The 24060-nt window shown below is 43.7% G+C and overlaps 1 protein-coding gene across 1 annotated transcript in view; it reads left to right on the top strand.

The window, feature by feature from the left end:
- Window positions 1-24060, top strand: part of PHKB (phosphorylase kinase regulatory subunit beta) — a 1466493-nt gene that overhangs the window by 824355 nt on the left and 618078 nt on the right. The window contains exon 12 of the mRNA XM_085637773.1: window positions 20647-20724. Within this exon, the coding sequence (XP_085493899.1) occupies window positions 20647-20724 (78 nt within the window). The remainder of the gene's footprint in view (window positions 1-20646; window positions 20725-24060) is intronic.

The raw sequence follows: 24060 nt of genomic DNA on the forward strand, positions 1-24060 counted from the left end.
AAGTATCTGTAATTGGGGGGAGAGGGGACTTCCATCTGATAGAGATCACCATTTTGGCAAGGATGACGAACAGGTCAGTGAATTTTGTAGTAGCTTTTGTGTTTTTGGTTCTAGGGTAAATACCTACAATACAGGCCTCCATAGTGTCGAGGCACAGTCCAGCTGTGATCGGGCTATACAATTCGTGACCTCATCCCAAAATCGGTGTAATTTTTGGCAAATCCATATCATGTGGGGGTTGTCAGCCGGGTCTCCTCTGCATCTTGGGCAGGCCACAGATGTGCTTGGGAATACCTGATGCATCGTATAGGGTGCTAGGTAAACTCTATGTAATATGTTAAATTCTATGAATTTAAAGAGGGCATTTCTGGAAACCTTCCAAGGATACTCTAGGGCTAGTCACCATTCAGCGTCATTGTATGCTCGCTGCAAACCTTTCTCCCATTGTTCTCTAAGTGGAAGGAGAGATACTCCTGTATGTTCCAGGATGGCTTTATAAAGCCACATAATTAATCTCCTTCCATTGTGTGTATTGGCTGTAGCTCTGCATGTGTGTGACACTCTGTCCCTTCTTCATTCCATCGTCCCCTGAGTGCATGCATTGGTCTATCCAAACAGCAGAAATGTACCACTTCCCAGTCTTCGTTTGTCTGCCAAAGTACAAAAGTCTCTAGTGGCCCTATAGTACAAGTCACCCATTGTGTGGATGCCCGCAGCTTCCCACTGAGTTAACTCTCAGGCTGTCAGCAGCCCAGTGACAGTAAGTAGACCCTTCAGCTGCAGTGCAGGTGTATTTGTGGTGTTGAGTGTATATACTGCAGGCAGCACTGTAGTGTTAGGGCCACCGTCTGTACCAGTACTGGAAGGCCCTTAGGGAGTTTGGCACCCGGGAAAAGCATCCCGTAAATATCTCCATTCTATATCTGGTTAGCACTGTCTCGGCCAAGTGGTGTTCTGCTATCCAGTAGGTTCCCCATTGTAATTGAACTGCAAAGAATTAACTACGGATGTCAGGGCTCCTAAGGCTTCCTTGCTGGGTAGTATTCATAGTTTGGCTAGGCTGATTCTTCGTGGGATGCTGCCCCAAATAAGATCAATTTGGAGGGAGTCTATTTGCTTAAAATACAGTGATGGAATTAACAAAGGGAAGTCAGCAAAGCAATACAAAAGACGAGGGAGCATCACCACTTTTTGCGATTGCAACCCTACCAAGGACCACAACTGTCAACCACATCCAGAAGGAGATATGTGCCCTTCCCTTATTAGTGATTAATCATAGTGCTCTGCCCAGGTTCCCATCCACTGAGTCAGTGATAGAGGTATAAATGTTAATCCCTAACTAATAGAAGGTGTTGGGCACCCGTGGTAGTGGGTGTCTCTCCAGGAGTATCTTACTCCGGAGCTGCTTTTTGGAGTGGAAAGACCCATGACTTCTAAGGATAAAAGCACAGTCATGTTTATGAAGCTGGTCTAGGGTGTCAATTATGGTGCTGGTTTCAGCCACCATGTCAGGGGCATGCATGAGCAAGTTGTCCGCATATAATGATATAGCATTAAATTCTCTTGATCCTGGGATTCCCCAGGTCCATCCCTGTGTTTTAAGACAGATTGCCAATGGTACCTTGGCCAGGGCATATAAAAGAGTAGGCAGTAGGCATCCCTGTCTTGTGCCGCTGGCGACAGAATTACTATCTACGATATGCCTCCCAGTTTTTGCCCTGGCAGTAGGTGCAGGGTAAAGAAGACAGATCCAGACATTCAGTTGCACCCAAGGCTCTGAGGACCCCTGTAATGTATGACCAACTCAGTGTATCGAACATTTGTTTAAGATTAAGAGTTACACTGACTGAGTCGGGCCAGTCAGTAGGGACCTCGTCCAGGAATTGGTAGAGTCGTCTGTTTAGGGATGTTTTTCAATGTGGGATGAAGCCCTGTTGGTCTACATACAGGAGTACTGGAAACAAGGGAAGAATCTACTGGCTAAGAATTTACTGAGAATTTTGTAATCTGTGTTTAGTATGGAAAGTGACCTATAAGAGGATATGCTTAGTGTATCGCATCCACATTTAGGGATGGAAGTGACTACTGCTTCATCTGTTATGGGAGGGAGCTGTCCTGGCGCCTTCGCCGCATTATAGAGCTTGAGTAGCCTAGGCACTAAGAATGTTTAATCAGCTGCCTAAAATTCAATTGGTGGTCCATCAGAGCCAGGTGTTTTTTTCCTGGCTAGGGAACATATGACCTGCCTGATTTTGTGTTCTGATATTGAAGTGACCAGGCCCTCTGCCACCTCTTACGATATTTAGGGGGATAAGAGTGCCAGCTAGGAAATTATCTGTAGTTGAGACCAGTCTGTCTAGTAGTGCAGAGTGTAAATCGGCATAATATTTTCTGAAAGCTTAATTAATTGCACTTTGTGTGTGGACTAGTGTCCCTCCTTGGATTCTAAAAGCCTCAAAAGGTGAATAAGTCACGCAAGTATAAAACCAGTTTCATTTCCCTCAGCATGGACTTTTTCTGCGTGAACAGCTTGGTCAAGGCACCAAGGTCACTCTAACAAGGTAGCTTGAGATGCTTGTCCCTTCCGTAAGGTGGGTCAACTGTGTACGATTTTTGGTGGCAGCTTACTCTAGGTCAAGTAAGGAGTCCTTTATTTCTTTAAACTCTTTACTGATCATTTCCCGGACTCCAAAAGTGGCAGTGATATAAAACTCCTGGATAATAGACTTAAAGGCCTCCCACTCAGGAAGTGGGGAGGATGCTGTGTTTTCATTAACCTGAAAATAATTGTGTATAGTTTGTCTGAGTTCCTCTTTAATTGCCAGGCTGGCTGGAATATCCGGGTTGGAATCAGATACGGATCCGTCCCCATTCCATACGTATATCTAATGGGTTGTGGTCAGAAAAGGTCTTACTGATGTTAGTGATTTGATATATCTGTGGTTGCAGGTTCAGAGCCAGCAATAAAGTCTAACCTAACATGGATATTGTGGGGAAACGAAGGATAAAATAAGTATTCCAGCATACCCAGTTTTTTTCTCTGTAGGCTTCGAACAATTCCTCAGTCCCGTATCCATGTAGTGAGGTCCCTAGCACTACACACTTTAGGAGCGCTGGGGAGTGGTTGGTGTGAGCGTTCAAGATCTGTGCCCAGGACTGAATTGAAATCTCTGAAGATATAAGGGATAGACACCCATTCAGCTAGTGTGTGGGACACAGCCTCTACAAAGAGATGGTGATGCACAGTGGGTGAATACACACTGCCGAGTACCAGGGAGTGACCATCCATCCACCCTCTGAGCAGTACATATTGTCCATTAGGATCTATCTGTGTGTCGTCATGTGCGTGTCCCGCCACCTAGGCAGCGCCAGACCTTTATAACATTTCTGTGGGGAGCCCACCCTTTGACATTCAAGGTAGTGAACTGATCATTACCTCTGTGTTGTATTGTCAATTTTGTGGAGGTCAAGGTAGAAGAGAGTAGCTGCCCTCGAATAAGTATGTCATGATACAGTATGCTCTGTAATCGAATAAAGCAGAAGGTCTGGCTTGGACAACAAATTCCTGAGTTTTAACCCCAATCTCCCCAGAAAACCCCAACTCCCGGAATGCCCCAAAATTAAAGGAAATTATAAACTTTGCGACAGATAAACATTGGTGTGGCAGTTGCTTTGGCAAGGGTGCTCAGCCAGCTCCCGAACTATGAGGGTATTCATTTTCTGGAAGCAGCCCAGAGAATCTATCAAGTATCTGCATGAGAGTGTGTAGTGGAAATCTATCCGGTCCATTTCAGCACACTTCTCTGGTATTATAGGTTGCAAGTCTAATTGCATGTCAAGGGAGACAGCCCCAAAGGTTTGGCGTTGTAGTGCAATGCAGCAACAACTGGTGGTGGGGGTGTAGGGCCAGCATCCTTTGTCCAAAGCAGTGGCTGGGGCTAGAGACAGAGCATCCCATTAAATATGTTCATGTGCTTTTTGTGTTCTTACCAATGGGAGTCCCACTAAGTCATCACTGGAACTGTAGTCCCCCGGCCCCCCATCTAAAATGTTGAAAGAACGGGTGGAGCTGGACTTGAAAGCGTGGCTGCTGTCTCCAGTGCTGCCAAACTGTTTTCTCCAATCTGGTCAGTGGATGGAACTGTCCTGGTAATTCCTCGCTGGGATCATCGGGTGCCGTCTCTCGTTCAGCCTGCCAGTTCCATGCCACGAGCCCTGGATGCAGCCACTCCTCCAACTTCACCTTTGTACTCCTGTGCCCAGTTCCAGGTATCTTTTGGGCTAGTTACGAAGTGGGTGCCCCCAAGGCTGATTTTCAGTTTAGCCGGGAAGTTGACCGCTTACCTGAAGCTCAGCTTCCTGATACACTTCTTGACTTCCATAATGGGGGCCCTTTAACTACCAATATGTAGTAGTGAAAGATAATGATTTTTGAATGTCCATGTGGCAGTGTGCCTCCAGTGTGGGCCTTTTTGAGGGTAAGGGTGTGATAATTTGAGAAGCCTAGCTACAATCGACCAGGAGGAGGGGCCAGGTGAGGTGTGCCCTTTCAACGGTAAACATAAGGGATAGGTCCTGTGGGGACACCTTGTGCTGGAGCCACCATTCAATATAAAGCGTTATGTTGGAGCCTTCCGAGTCTTCAGAGTCCCACTATTCTCAAGTTTTTTTCAACTGGCTCGCCCTTCTGCATCTTCGCCGCCCCCCCTTGAGGAACTCAATCTGCTCTGTGAGATTCACCAAGACTTTTGTAGCGTTTGTGGTAAATGTTCCTTATTGGACTCCAATGCACCATGCATCCTATTTCGCAGTTTCCGTTGGTCTTTAAGCAGGATCCATGTTGTAGGCCAGGGTGTCCGTTTTTGTTTCCAGTGCAGCCCTCGTTTTTCCTATGGCCAGCAGAATGAGATCAAGTTTACCAGGTTCTGTTTCTCGAGGTGTGGGTGGTAGCCCAGTAAATATGAGTGCCAGGGTAGAGTTGTTGATATCCAATGAATTTGGCATGTTCACCGCTTGGTAACCTTCTTCCTACCCATGTGGGCAGCGAAAGGCACAGGCCCAGGGCACTGTATAGAGGAAGCACACCACAGTATCTTGCCAACCCACCTGACGCCTGTGGGAGGGGTCAGTGTGTTTCCCCCAAGCTGGCACGAGCAACCGAAGTTGGGTGGGGTGGGGCTATCCCCACAGCAGGAGGTTGAGATCCGGTCATCGCCACAAGGCTGGCTCAGCTCACTCCCAGGCCCTGAAAACCAGCGTTCAACACCTGTGGGAGCGAACAGCATGCGCAGGCTCAAAGTCACTGAGGCCTCATTCTGCCTAAGAGGAAGAGAACCTGTTGCCCCCGTTTAGGCGGTGCAACAATCCCCCCAGATCTTCCATGTTCAACAGCCACCGGACGGTAAGCCATGCCCAGTCCAGGGGCCTGCAAGTGTCACTGATCAAATCAACAAGGCCGATGAGCTCTGCCGCTACCTCTGCCTCCGCACTACCGGGGACATTCCCCCTAGCAAGAATTGGCAGGCGAGGGGGAGATTCTGTTTGCAGTGTGCGGTCACACAAATAGAGGTGAAGTGCCCCCTGTTTTGCAGGGGGCTTCCACAGCTCCAGAGCCAACCGGGAGCCACCATCTTCACCCTTTACAGGGCAGCCCAGTTCGCCGATATCCGCACACCCAAAGCAACACCGCCGAAAGCGACCGTCAGGGGGCCGCCATTCACCTGCATTATGTTGGATAGTGTTTTTTTTTCTACTCTCAGTGGATGACACCAGATAAGATATGCTGCAGATGGGAGAGGCACTACCTCACGTCCACCATCTTCAGCAGCTGGCCATGGCCATGTCCCCAAGTTACAGAACTTTGTTAACAATATTTCTGAAGGATGCATAATCTTCCTGCAGATTCCATCTCTCCCTTCCTCCTGTCCTCTGAGATAGTGCCATGATTAATATGATTCCGATGTTTTCCAACATATTTTGTGAAGTGTCTGCCACTGTCATTGGTACTCTTTTGTTTTCCCCAAGGGCGCCTTGATGGGGAGTGGAATAAATGTCAGGGACTGATGCCATCACAACAGTTGGCACCCAGTATGCTCCTGGGTCATCTTATCCTTAGGAGGATATGTGGCTTAAGCCACATGGTGCCACCTGGCAGCCCTGGAGAGTTATTGCTAGGAAAAGTTTCCTTGTCCAGTCTGAAGCATGAAATAATTCATAAGGTGAGGAATTTGTGGGAAGATTATACATCTACCAGATCTACTGTTTCCAAAGGTAACTAGCGTGTCTTTTCTCTCCTCTAGAAGGGTTATTACGTATGATGTCAATCTGGCGCTTGGTGTATCTGCTTAAAGCACTATCCGTTTTAGTTCTCTTTGAGTTTCAACATCTTAAGTAATATCAGATTTTGTATTGGTGCAATGTCTGGCTTTGTAGAGTACCTCTTAAATAAAAAAAGAGTGCTGTAATATTTTATATTTAGTAACAAAGCTATAAATCTATTACAGTCCAAATCTTCTCTGGGAATGTTCTGGAAAGACTGGTGCCTCGTGGGTATGCAAAACCCCACTCGGCCCACACAGCTCCTATAGAATACTAGTATAGAGCACTAGGGTGGTTATGAAAAGAATTGAGGGCAGTCATTACCACATGAAACCTTCTAACTGGCTCTGTGGAGGGGTTTATCTCACAGCATGCACCACCCTGAAATCAGAAGAGACATGGGTAACATGCTATGGCAAAGCCGATAGGTCTTGCCTTTGCTACAGAGTGCCAACCTATCGCCAAAGCAGAGTTGCCTATGTTTTTTAAAAATCCATTACAAGATGGCCGCCGTGAATGAGCGTGTTCAAATGTCCACACTTCTCTAATGTAGATATGTGTTGTAACCTGATGCTCAGCCAGTATGAGTGTGCTGCCTGGAATGTTGGTGCCTGGTGAAGCGTTGGAATGATGGGGTGGTTGAGAGTTAGTTGGAGTATGGGCTGAGCAGAAGGGAGGCTGCTCCTGGTGGAGCTTACGTTAGAGCTTAACATCTGACTCATCATTGAAGCTTACTATTGGAACGTTTGCTTATCAGCAACTAAGACTCATCAACCATCTTATATGCAATATATACCTCTACCACTGGACTTCCGATTATTACAGGATGTGTGCACTTTTGATGGTAAAATCAGGTCTCCCACGGACACATCCGCTGTCTGTAGGCGAGGCAAAAAAATGCTATAAGAGAAAAGCAACATTCTTATCCTATCTATTCATCCTATATGTGGTGTACCTCAGGCACAAACGAGCTGAATTGACCAGGCCCATTTGTAAACTAGGCCTAAATGAAAAGTAATGCTGGGAATTCATTAACTTCAAGGACCGCAGTCCCAAACGCAGAGAAAATCTATTAAGGATAAAATCTCGAAGAACCGTTTCCAGGGGTAAGCCCTTTGCATGGAGTGGCTTATACAGTTTCTGCAGAAGAATTCCAGCAGGTATCAGCAGTCTGACAGGAGAGGCTCCCCTTCGGTTTTGGAAAGTAATTCACTTTCCCTCGTTTTGCTTTTTCGATTCATGTATTATTTGTACACTTATTTTGTCTTTTATGCCATTAGTTGCAAAGGGACCATCGCTGCTGTACAGGAAGCGGCTTTCAACCCGTCTCTGTCGAATACTGTCTGCTGGCGTCCTTGTTTGAGCCTTTGGATCTGTCCCCCGAGCAGTCCAGAAGCTTAGAAGGGAAGGCTGGAAGGGCCTCTGTAGTCCCTCCTGTTTTATATTCTGTTCATTTGTGATTACCGTCTTGAGATAGAGACATTTTGCCAAAGCAGAGATAAAATAACATTTCTACCGATAATAGGTGCCAGCCCCGAGGTTTTACAAAAAAGGCAGATGGTGCAAAACCCAGCGATTAAACAGAAGACAGATGTGCAAATGTCAAACTGGAAATGGTGTCTTTGTTTTGCGTGAAATTCGTGTTTGCAAGAATCTGTTCCAAACTTCCTTACACAGGGCAATTTCACTTTCTTGAAACGGACCCAAGAGCGTCAATAGTAAGCTGTAATATCGCACATTTGGCTCGCATCGGAGGCAAGTCACAATTCATTTATTGACACTTCAGGAAGGAGCCCTCTGCAAACAAGCTGAAAGCTTGGAACACAAGCTGAGAAACCAAGACACTCCTACACACTGTAGCTTCACATTGAGGCTACTAAACAAGAGAGCAAAACAGAAGTACTCCGTCGCTGGTCTCTTACTTCTTAGATTGCATGACTTTTTCTTCATCTTGTGATGGACTCGGGAAGCACTTTGTAAACACGTATGTAGTAACAAAGGTGTACATGAGATCTTCCACGCACAAGCAGCCACCACCATACGAGTTCCCAGGATACAAACTCACCTCAGTTCTTCTGTTTGCAATCACTTCTTTGTGTGTTGTACATATTTTCTGTGCTGCCAATGACTAAACGTCCACCTGCCATGGCTTCCTTCCCCTCCCATTCAATTAAGTAGGTCCTTACATTACCCTGTGAGAAGCCATTGACCTATTCACCTTGATATACACCGTTACCCCTTTGTGATCACTCCTGGAATTCCCCGTTTTTAGGCTTGGCTACAGAAGGCGTCAGTTGCTTGTAGACCTTATTTCATCAATTCTTTTAAAAGGTACAAGAAGAAGTATATAGAGTAAGTGTGCTTCTGATCAGCATCCTTCAGCAATTGGCTGTCATCGTTGCTACTGCATGATTTGTTGTTCCTTGGATAGACTGTCCATCACTCCAATGATGATATTTTCCCTTTGTGTGTTCTTATTAGGTTTTGGTGGTGATGGGGTATCAAGCAGACCTTTTGTTAGTCTGCAGATGCGATATGAAGTTTTGTTTGTAGTGGAGAGCCGGGGTTTCCTCCTTGATGGGTTTACTTGGCTGCACAATGATGCAATGCATCCTAACGTAGCACAGTGGAGCGCTGCTCAACATAGCGATAAATACTACATCATAGTAAATGCACGTAGCAAGGCTTGGCACAACATAACACACCTTAAAATAGCACTTTACGAAATAACATAATACCATGTATCACTTCATGACACAGCATAACACAACTCACTATAAGAATAAAACACAAAATAGCACACTTTAATATACATACAAGATTGCACACTCTAATATACACAGCATAATTCAAAATAACACACCCTATAATAATACAGCATAAGACAACATGAGACAAAACAGTGCACAATATCATAACAAAACACAGCATTTCAAACATAACATGGCATGGTACTGCACAGCACGATAGAGCACACTCTGACATAACATAGCCTAAGACAGCCTGACACAAAATAATACACCCTAACATAAACAGCATTATACAAAGTAACATATTTTCACACCCACAGCAAATCACAGTATGATGCATCATACCCTAACACAACACAGCACAACCTCTCACAGCTTAACACAACCCACTATAACACATCATAGCCACAGTTGACACAGCTTAACACAACATACTGTAACATAGCCCAGCATGATACAACATAAAAAACCCTAACATAGCTTAGCATGATACGACATAACACAACATATGATAACAGTGTAGCACTTACTTACACTGCATAACAGAATACACCATAACAAATTTCTCACAGCGTCCTAGCATAACGCAGCATGTCCCAATTTATCATCATACCACAGCCTAACAATGAATGATTCAATGTAACACAAGGCGACTTAAAGATAGCGCCTGGATACACTACCAGGTAATAAGCTGCACTATACAAATAGGCATAACAAGATTAACACAGCATGACACACCATAAGTAGCCCGAATATTCACAGCATTATATAACATAACACAATACACCATACATTAACATAGCACAGCATGATAAAACATAATACAACAGACCATAACATGACACAGCAGAGCACCTTAAGGCACAACGTAATGAATCCTAACATATCACAGCACATTAGGCACCTGAATATAGCACAGTGTGAGAAGCTGGCTTGGTATATGATGCACACTTATGTAAGTGGGCACCCTGCACCAATCCATACAACCCTTATGGTGATTTTACTGGTCTTAGACGACCTTAGAAAGCTCTCTAAGTGGTAGTTGTGGAGAGCAGCCATAAGGCTTAGTCCAGAAGGAGGATAAAGCAGCTTGTTTTACCAGAACATAATCCTATTGGTATAGATTAAGTGAAAAAGAACTATACAGTGTATTTATAATAGGTATTTATTATAAGACTAACACATACAGATATCTCCTAGCCAGAGATATACACATGACACAATACTTTTCAATAGAAACAGGTAAGTAGCACGAATACACAATGGTCGCCAGGGGGAGACCAAACCATATACTAAAATAGTGGTATGCGAACCACGGCTCGAGTCAAGACTATACCCAGAAAAAGTAGAAGTGCCGGTGACCCAAGGAACCACCCGAGGTTAGTAACCAGGAACCCCACGGAGGCTGTGTGCAGAGTGAGAACACTACAGCGGGCTCAATACAAGTCAATGGGTAAATCACGGTTGCAATGTTAAAGAAGAAGGACCCTTCCAAGTGGATCCTGAAGAAACCCCATGGAAGACAGAAGGTTGGAGAGCCACCCCACATGTGGATACCCTAGGAACCAGGATACTCACAACAGGGAAGCCTGGTGCATATATGCGAATTGGCGTCGGAAACCGCCATCAAACTCAATGAGAAACTTCAGGAAGATGCCACTGCTGGAGAAAGTGAAAGTGTCTGGTGGAACCCAAAGGTGGATGCAAGGTGAGAAGTTCCTGCAAGCAGAGGGGACAGAGTCTATGCCACTCGGGCGTGACCATGAGGAACGGAAGGTGCTGCAGGGAGATGACGGTGACCTTGGATCCGCAGCTGTGAGGACTAGGCAACGCTGTGGAAGACCAGGAGCAGTTCACGAGCTGTCCCACGTCGGATGTCAAGACAAGAGTTGAGGGGTCGGTGTCCGTCGGGAGCACCAACAAGCCTTGGCAACTGTAAACAACGTGGCAAGTGAAGAAGGTGCAGTGTCTGGACCAGCAAGGTCCAGGTGACTGACCACAAGCAGGGAAGTCAGGGCAAGCCCCAAGCAATCCGGGGAGCCCGCAGAAATCAAAGAAGACCCTCAAGAGGACCCACAGGCCGTAGGCTCTGGAGTCTCAAGAGGACCCGAGCAGCTCACCAAAGATGCAGGCCCAGGGTGCAATTGATGTGGTGAGGGCGAAGATCTTGGTCACAGGAGGTGCTTGAGGTTGGGGCTACTTAGAGCCTGAAGATCTTAGAGAAAGGAAGCCAACAAGCCTTTGCAACAGCAAGTCGACGTGGTGCACAGGGGTTGAGTTCCTGCGGCTCCGACGAGGGATACTGGCCTCAAACTTGGTGAGAGGGCAGGGCAGGCCTTGAGGGATGTGAAGAACCACCACCTGTATTGCTGAGCCTTTCTGTGTCTGTGGGGGCTTGTGATCATCAGACCGGTCAGCTTCGTTGCGGTGCCTGCAGATGCAGGGATGTGACTCCTTCACTTCAAGGGAGATTCCTTCAGGTGTCTTGGATGTCCACAGGCATTGAAGGGTTCCTGTATGGAGCACAGGCACGGATGTTGCAGCAGACGAGCAGGGCGACGAGACCAGGAGCAGCAGCAGTCTTTCTAGTTGCAGTCTTGATGCCTAGGACGAAGTCCAGAGTGCCCAGATGGTCGAAAAAGAAGTTGTGTCTTGAAATGTATCTTGTCCCAAGACGAATCTAAAGACCCACCTACAGGTAGGCCCCTGGTACCTTAATGAAAGGGTTGGGACGATTCAGGGATCCCTACCAGGGGAGGTGTCGGACAGTGGGAGGATACTCCCATGTCCTTTGCCTAGTTTCGCGCCAACGTGGGAGCCAACGGTTCCCTGAGCTGGGTTGAACTGGACAATGCAAGGAGGGCACCAAATGTGCCCCTCAAGCAGACTAAGTGGCTCTGGCAAGCGCTCCCACCAGACCCCAATACACTAAATCATGTCTGGGAGGTGGTCACACCTCCCTGTGACAGGATACCTATTGTTCTGCATTCCCCTACTCGAGCTTGGCTCAGCAGCAGGAGGACAGAATCATGTCTCAGGTCGGCAGCATCCATGTTGTGCTGTTAGGGTCTAGAAGACTGGCACCGGGAGCACTGAGGGCCTCCGGGAGGAGCTTTACGGTGCATGGAATCATACCTCTCACACTGGGAGGTATGATTCCAACGTGTTTGATACCAAACATGACAGGGTTTGTTACAGCCAGTTTAGAGATGGTCATTACATAATGACGCATGGCCACTCTATGTATCAAAATGGATGATGCACTTGCAAACTGGGAGAATGGACTCTGAAGGTTGTAGGGGTGCCATGCTCATGCAGGGGCACCCTCACACTTAGAACTGACCACCCTGCCTTCAGGATTGAAAGGCCTGCTTTAGGGGTGACGTATAGGTTTTAAGTGCAGTGACTTAAAATATAGGTAAAACCTATATCTGCTGTAAGTGGTGCTAACTCCAGCTTACACAAGTTGCAATGGCAGGCCTGGGGTCACAGTTTGAGTAATCCCACATGGGTGGCATAATACATGCTTCAGCCCATGGGGACCCCTAGTGTACCTATGCCCTGGGTACCTCAGTACCATATACTTGAGACTGATAAGGGTACACCAGTGTCCAATCTAGGATGTACCCAAGTACTTACCATACCAGTTAAGGGAAGAAAGCACAGAGACTGGGGTCCAGATTAGCAGGATCCCAGTCAGACTAGCCAGAAACAGCTAACACCAGCAAAAAGTGGAAGTAACCATTAACGCAGATCCAACTTTCCTACACACAGCATGACACACACGAACATAAGACAGTATAGCAAATCATGACGCAAAATAAAATAAGACATATAACACAGAAAATGTTCCCATAACATAACCCACCACTCCATAACATAATGCAGCATAGGAGAATTCGAGACAGTATAAGACACCCTAACATAATACAGCATGACACAACATAACACACCTTAACTTAGTCGAGCAGAACAGCAAGTACCTTAACATAGCACATCAAAACACACCATAGCGCAGCATGACACAAAATAAAGCAACGCACGTAACACAGACTACCTTTGCACAACCCATAACACACCATTCAATTACACAAAACAGCATACCATAGAAAGAGACAACATAACGCATCCTTACATAACAGCGTGACACAACACAGCGTAATATAGCAAAGCATAGCACAGCCTTTTACAAGTTAACACACGCTAGCAAAGCACATCTTGGCAGAACATAATACAACACACTTCTGGGGGTGCCTGAATTACTATCAAGATTGTGCCAGTCACTGGACAAGGGGGACCCTTGCTCTGGACAAGGTTGAAAACACTGCTTTGTTTTCACAGAATACAGTGTGGCAGTGAGAAACTGGTAATGGGCCATCAATAATGTATTGTTACCCATGTCCTGTAGGTTGGTAAGGGTAAGATCCAAATAGTCCCCAACGCTTTATGGAGACTGGGCTGCCAATAGTATGTGGCAATCACGTATTTTATTGCATTTTCAAAAGGAACACCTACACTTACTGCATTGTTTTTTTTAAAACCTGTTCAGAACTGAAAGTTTTATTGTGCAAAAAAAATGTACCTCAGCAGTGTAGGCCTTGCTATTGCACTAGTGTGTCATAATGAGAGAATCTTAAGCACTCCTACGCTCAACTTTCCGCGGCCCCACTGCCTCGAAGCCGCAATTGATCAGAAACCCAAAGAATATTGAAGAGGAGCGTAATTATATCAAAATGTTTTTTATATATATACTCTATTCCAAGCCCAAATTTTCAACAACATCAGCCAGAAATCCAAAAATCAATCCAATATGTACAATTTGACAACATTAATCTTCCAGGAGTCTTGCTAATATGTTCAGAGTCCAACGTTTATTTATGTTAAAGATGAACACATGTTTCAATCCGCCCAGCCAATGCGTTTCATCCCTTTAGGACTTCATCAGGGTTGGTTTTTCCATAGAATTTTTTATTGGCATAAAGTGGAGCTTCAGCTTCGTTAATTGTCATCTATTTTTCTCCTGTGTGGTATAGTACCCCCTATTTCATCTTGCTCCTTCGTGTCCTAGAGCCGAATGCCACAGGAAAAGCTCATTATCGCATTATTGTTCAGAAAAACGTTTGTAATTTTGGAGCGTCCGATGAAATAGTGTTACATGGAGAGGGCACAGCATAAAAACATTTGAAGATCATGGCCATAACATAGTCTGGCATAGCATATCATCAAAATATAACATAGATCAATAGAGCAGTGCTTATCGCCACACAGAAACAAGGCATAGTGTAAATAGACATCTGTTGAAATCAAGGTGTGTTTAATTATTTTTTCCCTTCCCAGGCTGGTAGAACAAGAATCAGTGACTTGGGTAATAACTTGTCATCACTCTCTAGCGAAAAGCCAGTACTAAGTTAAGCGAAGTGACTGTTTGCCTGCTTGCTCTCCTATAAGTGGGTCAACATTCAATGCTTGAAAGGGTAACCTAAACCCTTGCTGGCAGTGCCCTAGGTGGCCTGCCAGATAGTAAACCGTTACAACTGTGTTTTTAGGTCTCGCGCCTAGCGTTGCAGTGCGTAGCACTGCTCGCGCAGCGCGAGACCTCATGTAGGGGGTTATGAAAGCTAACCACACACTTGTGCGTGTGGTTTTGCTTTCGTCGGCTGCCATTGGCTTTAGCGTGCTTTAAAAAAAAAAAAATAAGGCACGCAATTGGGCAAAGGGGGGTCATGTCCCGCCTTTGCTGCGCCCATTCCCATCGGAGTCTATTACGTGCAGCAGCGCGCATTCGCTTCGCTCCCATGCCCCCTCTCCTCTGTGGTGCGCGCACACCACTGGTTTCGATTCCGTGCTTGTTTTATCATGGCGCTTCCTGGAGCCGCCACACGCATAGCCCATTGAGCCTCCGGGGACCTGTGTTTACAGGGGCTTTTGTGTGAGTTTGCTTGTTCCTCTGTTGCAGAAGGTATTGCATGTGCAGAGTGATGCATTTAACGTACGGCTTGTGAGTTAGCACTACGGTTTAAACAAATGCTCGCTGGGACTCACGGTCAGCTTTGACGTTGAAGTGACCATTCGCGATGCCGCCACCCCGGATGGACCCTAAGTTTGCTACCCGGTGCATAAACCTGTGGGGGGCGGCGAGGGGGGCAGCTGAGGACGACCTGTTTTGAGATTGTATCCCTGCTCTGAAGACTGCACCCCTGATTTTGAGACTGCCCTCTGATTTTGAGTGTGCCCTGGCGTTCATTGCCAACTGCCCCAGCCGGGTGACCACTCCATCTCACTCCCGCCCCTGGGGTACATCCGGGAACGAGGGCTCGTGGTTGGGCTCTGCCTCCTGCTGCCTCTCAGCTGGTAAGTGGGGTACCCCTGCACATGGGGTGCTTTGCGAGCTGAAGCCCGGTAGTAAGGGGGCCGGGGACAGCGTGAAAAGTAGAAAATAACAACATAAGAGCGCCAAGAGGCCGTACATCACCGACAGACTTTTTTTTTTTAATTACTCTTTTATTTCCTTTTTTATATTACAATTTTTTACTTTTCTTCTTTCTTGTCATTTCTTCAGATTTCTAATGGTTTCTTTCGTTTTTTCCCATGTGTTTCCTCCATTTTTCACTCAAAACACTAAACTTTGGTTCTTGCTTTTAATACCTCTCAGCGCTCCTCCGTGTTTCTTTTCTTCCCTGTGATACTATGTTCCATTTATGCACAAGGCAGAGGGCAGCTGAACGCCTTTGGTACTGTACATGTATCTCGACCTTTGCTGCGTTCGGCTCCACACCCTGTATCGTGAAGTGGTGACGGAGACGCCCTACAGGGGGCGCTCAGGGTCTGCCCCTGGTGGTGGCATTACTTTCATACGAAACACTGGGCACCTCGGCTGAGACCCGAGGAGCTGCGCCAAGGACCTGTAACTGCCACCCATTGTACACCAAGAAGCAGAGTTTACAATTCCCTTGTGTGGGGTGGGTTGGGGGGTGTAGCTTATTAGTGCGTTAGGGGACATGTTCGTGGTGGGGCGATTCCGCAGTTCCTGCATGGGCTGCACACACACATACACACTTTCTCACACAGACATATATATGAACTTTTTCTCAAGTTGTCTATCACGCACACGCTCTCTTAACACATGCACGCAAGTTCTCTCAAGCACACATTTCTCTCAAGTTGTGTATCATGCACACTCTCAACACACGCATCCAAGTTCTCTCATGCACGCATTTCTCTTTCATACACATTTCTCTAAAACACATTTCTCTCTCACACATGCTTTCAGACACACTCCCATATCTCACAGACACTGTTTCACCCTCACACTCTCCCGCTCGGACTCTCCTCTCTCACGCACACTCTTAGCTTGCCCTATCTGATGCGTTGCATCCCGTGTGACCCTGGATATTTTGAACAAGTGCAGCACAGGGGCTGCTTCAATTAACAATTACTTTTTGCAACAGGTTTTATTTGACTTTTTTCCAAGCATATGCATGCCGCCTTTAAACTGCGACATTTTTTTCTTTTTTTATTGCTTTTTCACTTGTTTTTCTTTGTCAGTTTTGAACAGTCTAAGTAAGGAAACACAATACTTTAATACATAGATAATGCAACCCTTGCCCAGTAATTAATTGGGTTTAACATTTCCTCCTTTAAATTATGGGAATGACTGGATTATTAACAGGATAATGTTCTGCATGGCTCAATATAAGTTCCCAAGGGCGATGCAATGCAATAGGTCTCGCATTATTAAAGTTTGAGCTATTGGCATTGCTAAATAATGCAACACCAATAGCTCAAACTTTAATAATGCGAGACCTATTGCATTGCAAATGCTTGTTTTGTTAGGTGTTGCTTTGTTAGATAATTAATGTAAGTTATGTGTCTAGATGGAGCTACTTGAGTGGAGATGCTGCATAATGTTGAACAACAAGGTACCACTTAAAACGATAAAATGGTAGTTAGTCAGGCCCACTATACCGACCTTGGAAGGAGGAAAGGATACATTTGGCTTTTGGGATTCCGTTTTGTTAAATGTAGGTCACTTAAAAACCAGCAGTGAGTACCCACTTAACTTTCTTACCAGCTTACTGAATGGGAAAATGAAATATTCATCTGGCCTTAGAAGATGGCCCAGTGGGCGCTCGTGTTGTAGCTGGAAAGTGACCTTTCTATTGCAAATGACACAATCATTGGTGGTTCTATCTGGTTGTAGCAAATTGTTTTCGTTTTAAACATTAATGAGTCCTGCCCTCTCTGTCTGCCGCCCTGCTAGTGGATGAGTTCTTCGCTTTGTTTTCCTTCTTTTGTGGCACTTTCTATGGATTTCTCATCAGCAAATCCTTCTTTCAGGGAGCACAAGACTCACTCTGAGGTGAGAATCATTGGATCTTCGGTCGATACTCTGCTTGAGTTGAGGTTTTTCTCTTTGCTTAGAAGGACGCGTATGGACTAGCAAGTGAAAGAGAATCTATAGGCTCATATGCCCTTCTAGGAATCTTTGTTAGAGACTGAGGCGTGAAGGACCACAGCCTCCTGGCCTTCAGTTGATCCATTGATTAAGAAAACCAGAATGTATGCATACATTTAAAAAGTATTTATATGGTTGGAATATAAGCAGCAAGCAACAACTCTATACCAAATAGCCAGAACATGACACTAGAAAGGGTATGGTACTCTTGAGGGGCATGGTGGATATCAATTAAGTGGGGCTCTAATAGGCAAAGCAGGATCTGGGGGCAGTGGTTCATATTTTGGACAGGAATCAGCACTATTATTTGTCTTATGAAGGCTGTGTGATCCCCTGATCTACTCTGTCCCCAGCCACCACTGAGAGACCCAAGCATGGTTTCAGGGGAGTAAGCTAAAGCGCACTCACAGGATGCTATTGCATATAAAGATCCTGGTGTAGGAACTTGTCTTTGGATTTGGAACATGTATTCATAGCCATTTATTACTGAACTATTTCTTAAATAACACAGAACGTCCACAAATTAGTCTTTTTTTGTCAAAGGAAATTTGCCAAATAGTTTTTTTTATAGCAGTAGCTGTTGTCAGAAAAGGAAATACTTTATTTCCTACCAAACCCTTCACAAGAATGCCACAATCATGGACAGTTTAGTCACAAAAGTCTTTCAGATAAGTCAGGAGATCTTACTCTCCGTATGGACCATGTGAATGATGTCCTGGCCAGGTAGACACCTATTTGGGATGAAACGGGTAGATAAGATGATCTGCTTCCTACAGAGTACTAGGAAAACAGTTATGTTTTGCCTTGTGGGGGCAAAAGACTGGGCCCGAAAAAGCTCATAGTAACTTAATACCTCTTTTAGAAATCTTCCGGGATAATCTAATTTGGGGCTCTTCCACAAGACTGGCTTGCACAAATTCTTCGAGCTACAGGAAAATGCAGGTTTACCTGTTACACAGTCAGCATCCTTTCCCAATTTCTGTTGGAAAAGCGTATTTTACCTTCCAAACCACAAAGGCTTGTAACTTGCGCAGGTCTACAAATCTCTTAGGATGAGACATAGTGACGTCGAAAGCTCTGTCTCTTGTTCCATCATCTTTCTTCCAGAAAAAGGTGATTCCATCTCCTATCCAAGACTGCCCCATGCCTACCAATGAAACTAAGGAGTCCACAGATCAGTTATAGAAGGCGGGATGGGGTCGCTGTTTGTTCTCAGAATTGAGAGCATATCTCCCCTGAGGGAGGAAAAGTTACATATTTTCCTTCTCAATGAGTATCCATTATAAATGATGCAGAAGTGGACTTTTTCTTAAAAAGACAGAGGAGCCTATTCGCAGAAGCAATTTGGAGTATGTAAACTATTACTACCATATATACTTTAATATGGAATCCACAACCTCTGGCTGGAGGTCTTTGCCTCAGTCTGCCTTTTTTTATACGAATACCTCTGATCACATAGCTGTAGTAGGATTAAGTAGTACATGTGGGAGGCACAAGTAGGGACATGTTGAAAAATTGGGAATAATTACATCTAAATATATGGGGATAAGAGAATTTGAAGGAGTGGTTTAGGGAGGGGCACGCTGATGCAAGACACACATCCATATAAGAGTATGACAGTTGCATGTTGCTAAATACACATTTAGATATACTTCAGAAATAAGACTTACAAAACAGGCTGAAATGCAGTCTATCCCAGGCTTGCAGTAAATCAAACACTACACATGACGAGCTTTGACCATACCTTGAGTGTTCTTCAAAATATGCCTTGTCCATCTCTGGTACCAGATGCTTCAGTAAGGGATTTTGGTTCCAATTTGTGTCCTTGTGAAGAGAGAAGACGTTTAGACCCATAGCGTCCTACTTAAATGTTGCGTTACATGCCACTTTTCAAACAAATGCTTATAAACTTCACCTCTATCACCCGTAGAGCCCATCCAGTGATCTCCAAGACAAATCCATTATGATTGCCTTTGATTTCACTTCAGACCTACTGTAGACTGTTTAGAGAAACAAATCACCTTCAGGTGTCACCTTTTCAATTTCCTTGTTCTTAGACTTCGGATAGGGAATAAACCGTGGATATCAATCAATAACCTTTGGCCAAAGTGCCCCACTTTCATATGTTTGTGTAACCAGCCATCTTCTAGTTGTGATATTTTTTCTTCCAGCTCCCATATGAAAAGTTGCGCTAATTCACTCAAACATCATCTATCATCTATTTATATAGAAAGTAAGGCAGGATCAAATCCCCACTCACTGTCAGAAAATGATGGCGGTATGGCAAAGGGAAGTCTTTTGCAAAATAGTCCAAGGTGCAAGGTATCTGATTGGCATTTACCTACTCCTTGCAGACTATCTGTCTGCCACGGTCTTCCTCATAAATAGGTAACAAACAGTTGGTGACCTACTTGGTTTTCAAGTATTGATGTGGCCCAAATGTATACTTTTGCAACCAACAGGACCTCATAATTCCTCAGGGTTGCATCCTTGATGCATAAATGCCCTGCAAATTAACAGAGTTGTGTATGGTCAAATGGCCTATGAAGTATACCTGTTTGCCTTTCCTACTCTTCGAATAATTTTACAATACTTTAAAGCAACAACATGGGCATTTCAGGAAACAAGGTATGTATGATTGATCTCCTATTTAAGGCGAGAGGATTTTTTTAAAATCTGAGCACATGAGATATGTGTTCCTTAGGAATGAGCTTTTTCTCATCTCGGTCTTTAAAAATCCTGTACAGAGGTCAAGTCAGCGCCTTTAAAAAGGACTCCACAAGATTACAGTGCAAATTAGTGGTAATGTTTTTGTCACTTGAATCTCATTATTGTGGTTTTTATTTAACACTTAGCTGAGATTAATATTCATATGAATTTGTGTAAAATATATTTTGTTATCAGCATACATGAACATGCCAAATAAGTTATTTGTGATTGCAAGTTACTCGAGCTGCAAGACCAAAACGACCATTTCGCTGTTTCCATGAGGACTATGTAACCATCGTTTTAATAAGGTGTAGGTGTCACGAAAGTAACACGTTCACTCTCTTTCATTGCCTTATGTTCATTATTGGTATATATCCATTTGAATTTTTTATGTCTTTTCCCATCCTTTCTTAGGTGTCTTTAGAGGCCATCCAGAGCAAGTCAAGGAATACCAGGACCTTTTAGATCCTTTACTTTTCTCTGCATTTGAAGGTAACTGTTCTTTTTTGTAATGCTCTATAACCTACAACATACTTTACTATACATGTAAATCTGTGTGTGGCTACCATCCAGGGCAACACTATCTATGCACACAGAGCACTGTGTTATACCACTTTACTGTACAATACTGCACATTTACCATCATTCTTTGCATTTTGATGACTATGGAAGAGTGTTTCAAAGCATAAAACCTAGAAATGATATTTGTCAAAAGGTTAATGCCTATGTTATCCCACTAAAACATGTGGCCATTTTCCAGAACTATCGAGCATCTTTGGAGAAAATGTCTTTCTAATCATTTAAAAATCCCACATTACTGCATCCCACATGGGGAAAGCTGCAATTGCACTTTCCTGTATAGCTTGAAACATCTATACTATGAAAGGATAGTCAGTACTTGAAGACAGGCGTTTGTTATTTTAATGTTTGTTATTTTTGAGGACTATGTATTCAAAGCCTTCATTGGTTACTGAATCCCATTTAAACACTTTTGACCCCCTTTTCTGTGCCCCTCCCCTGGAGTTACTGACAAGCGGGTAGTGCTGGTAACTCCAGGGGATGGACTTCATAGGGGATTACAAATGGAACCCGGTGATTCCCAAGAGGACTACTGGGGTAATAAGTAATCCTACATCTTATTCCTCCGGTAATTCCTGCTTTTTTCTTTCTTTTCCTCTTACTGATTTCACCTCTGGGAGAAAAACAATGGGTCTTCAGTAACCTGCAGTCCTGCAAATGCCAGTAGGGCATAAATCAGGAGTGACCTGTCCCACTGGAATAAAAGGACACTTAATGATGCTCTTTGTATTTGTGGATAGTTAATGCATGTTGTAAAAATAAAAATGCAAAAGTGTTGCTTGAGCCAGGAAAGAAGATGTATAAATGATTTTTTAAAGTGAGCATGACAGGGTGCTGTACAAGTAGCAGGTGTGCAGTGATCTACAGACTATTTTGACAGATGCCAGATGTGGTGGCCTTGGCAGAACAACTTCCGGGCTGTTCCTCATAAAATTGTGTATTCAGATTGATGTGGTTCATACATTTTTACTTATTCATTTTTTACAAAAAAGAACTGGAGCACCACTTGGTGCTTGGCATTTAGTCAGGTTTCACATGGTATTTAACATAAGGCAAGTGTCCACAACACTGAATGCAAACTCTAGGAAAAACAAGCAGTGTATTTTAACACTTATCATATCTTTGTGAACACCTATGCTTACAGGCAGCGATTACAATACATGCTGCATATATGTCCATTAAATAGAGGGGACACTACAATGCAAAGTACACATGTAGAAACATTGCACATGATCAAACTGATAGTCCTGAACCATCCCCCAAAACACCCCCCCTCCCCCTCCTCCCAGGAGAACTAGTGTTAAACTGGTATTGATCTGCATAGTATGCCTTAGTTACAGATAAGATATCTGAATAACTATGAATGATTTTAACATTTTTATTTTTGTATATATTTCGTATATTCAGATTGTCATCTAATGTAAACAAGCATTTTCCCAGATGTCTCCCCTGTATGTTAGTTCTTAGATTTATTCTCAAACACATTCCTATTATCCTTTATAGTTTGAAGTGCTTTAATTCATCCACACATGGCGGCGATATCATTATAAGTTAGGACGGCATGAGGAAGCTTCTTGTTAACCTATAAAATATGTATGTTAAGTAAGGAGCTTAGTTCTAATGCATCTTGAATATTTAGATATTCGAGATGAAAATGCTTTTGTTACTTCTCTCATACAAGCTTTTAAGCTGTTCCAGACTATCACCACTGAAGTGCTGCCAATATTTGAGTGTGTATTTTCTGATACTTCTTTCTTCAAGTGGTTAGTAAATTCTTCTCTATTAGAAGATGTCTGGGAAATGATCAGTTCCTCTTAGTTATGCTTAAATTACTATCCTGTCACCGCAAATAAATAGCAGAGTGATCAAAATACATCAGGTAGTTATATCCAGTGATGCAGTCTTCAATAATAGTATTGATGACCTGGGAAAAATCGATTCTAGAGTTGGTTATGTGATCTGAAGAAGTAAGCAGATTATTTTGGGGGGGATTTTGATTCCATCATACATCTAAAAACTTAGAGTGCGTATCATATGATAAATGGATGTTCCAGTTTGTTTCATGCACCTTATATGGTTATTGGTAATATATTGGTTGTATTAGAATACAGTTATAGTCCCCTGTTTATAATGATGATGTGTTTTATATAGATCTTTCTACAGTTACATCTTAAAAGGGTGATTGTAAGTAGTGAATTCTATAGTTCGATCTAAAAAGAACATAGGAGATTTGTAGTTAGGAGAACCCAGTAAAAGTAGTATGAACTTACTTATATTGATTAGTCTGTATTTCAGCAAATACCAATTGTCTTCTTTAGTGTTCAATATTTTAAAGCTCCTATTCAGTATTAAAATACTTACCTCTCTTATTCTTGTGGAGGAGCATGAGCTTAATGCATTTTATTGATGCGTGGTGTGCTTTGATTTTAGTTCCTTGCACACCAAACGGTTATGGAGGCTCCAGTTTTCTTAAGATGCACCTCTTGTAGGATGATGATATCTAGTAGTCTGTGACACCATATTTCTGAAAATATTTAGCCTTTTTTGTTCCTTTCTAGTTCTATTAACATTCTAACTAACAATGTTAACCACGAATTAAAGTTATTCCAAGTCTGACGTATTTATTAGTGTGTATTCTGTTCTCCCCCACCCGTTGTTACATCCCTCTTTCCCATCTCTCACCCTACCTCTTCTCCCTTCAGAACCTCCCGCTTTCCGCTCTACCACCCCCTGCTTAATATCAAGCATGGAACTTGTAGCTTTTTGGGTGTACAGTGATCTATTCAGACAATATGTTGATTAATGGTTGGAGGTGAGGTGGAGGAAGTAAAGCACTCAAAACATTGGGTATCCTTTACTCATTTATCATCAGTTATTAGTTTAGCATTGAGCTGAAAGGAATTATCTTGCATGTGCTGGGTCTGTAAATATCTGAAAATTCCTTTGTCAGTTACTTTTCAAGGACCCTCCTGATATTAAGTTTGCAGAGCTGGACAAAAATTGGAACTCCAATATCAGTGCTCTCATTTCATGTTGTGTAGTTGTGATTTCCAATGCTAAATCGTAAAATATCGAGATAAAATACCCTTCTTGAATATAAATCCTTTGTCGTCCTCTAGCAATCGTGATAATTTATTTGTCATATTATAGTCTTGATAAAACCTTTAAGTGTACAAGGCTTACTGTTTGCATTAGGAGGACCTGATGGAATTGTGTGCTCTTGCAATGGACAAGTTTGATGGTAGTGAT

Source organism: Triturus cristatus, chromosome 12, assembly GCF_964204655.1.
Source record: "Triturus cristatus chromosome 12, aTriCri1.1, whole genome shotgun sequence".
In the NCBI taxonomy this organism is placed as follows: Eukaryota; Metazoa; Chordata; class Amphibia; order Caudata; family Salamandridae; genus Triturus; species Triturus cristatus.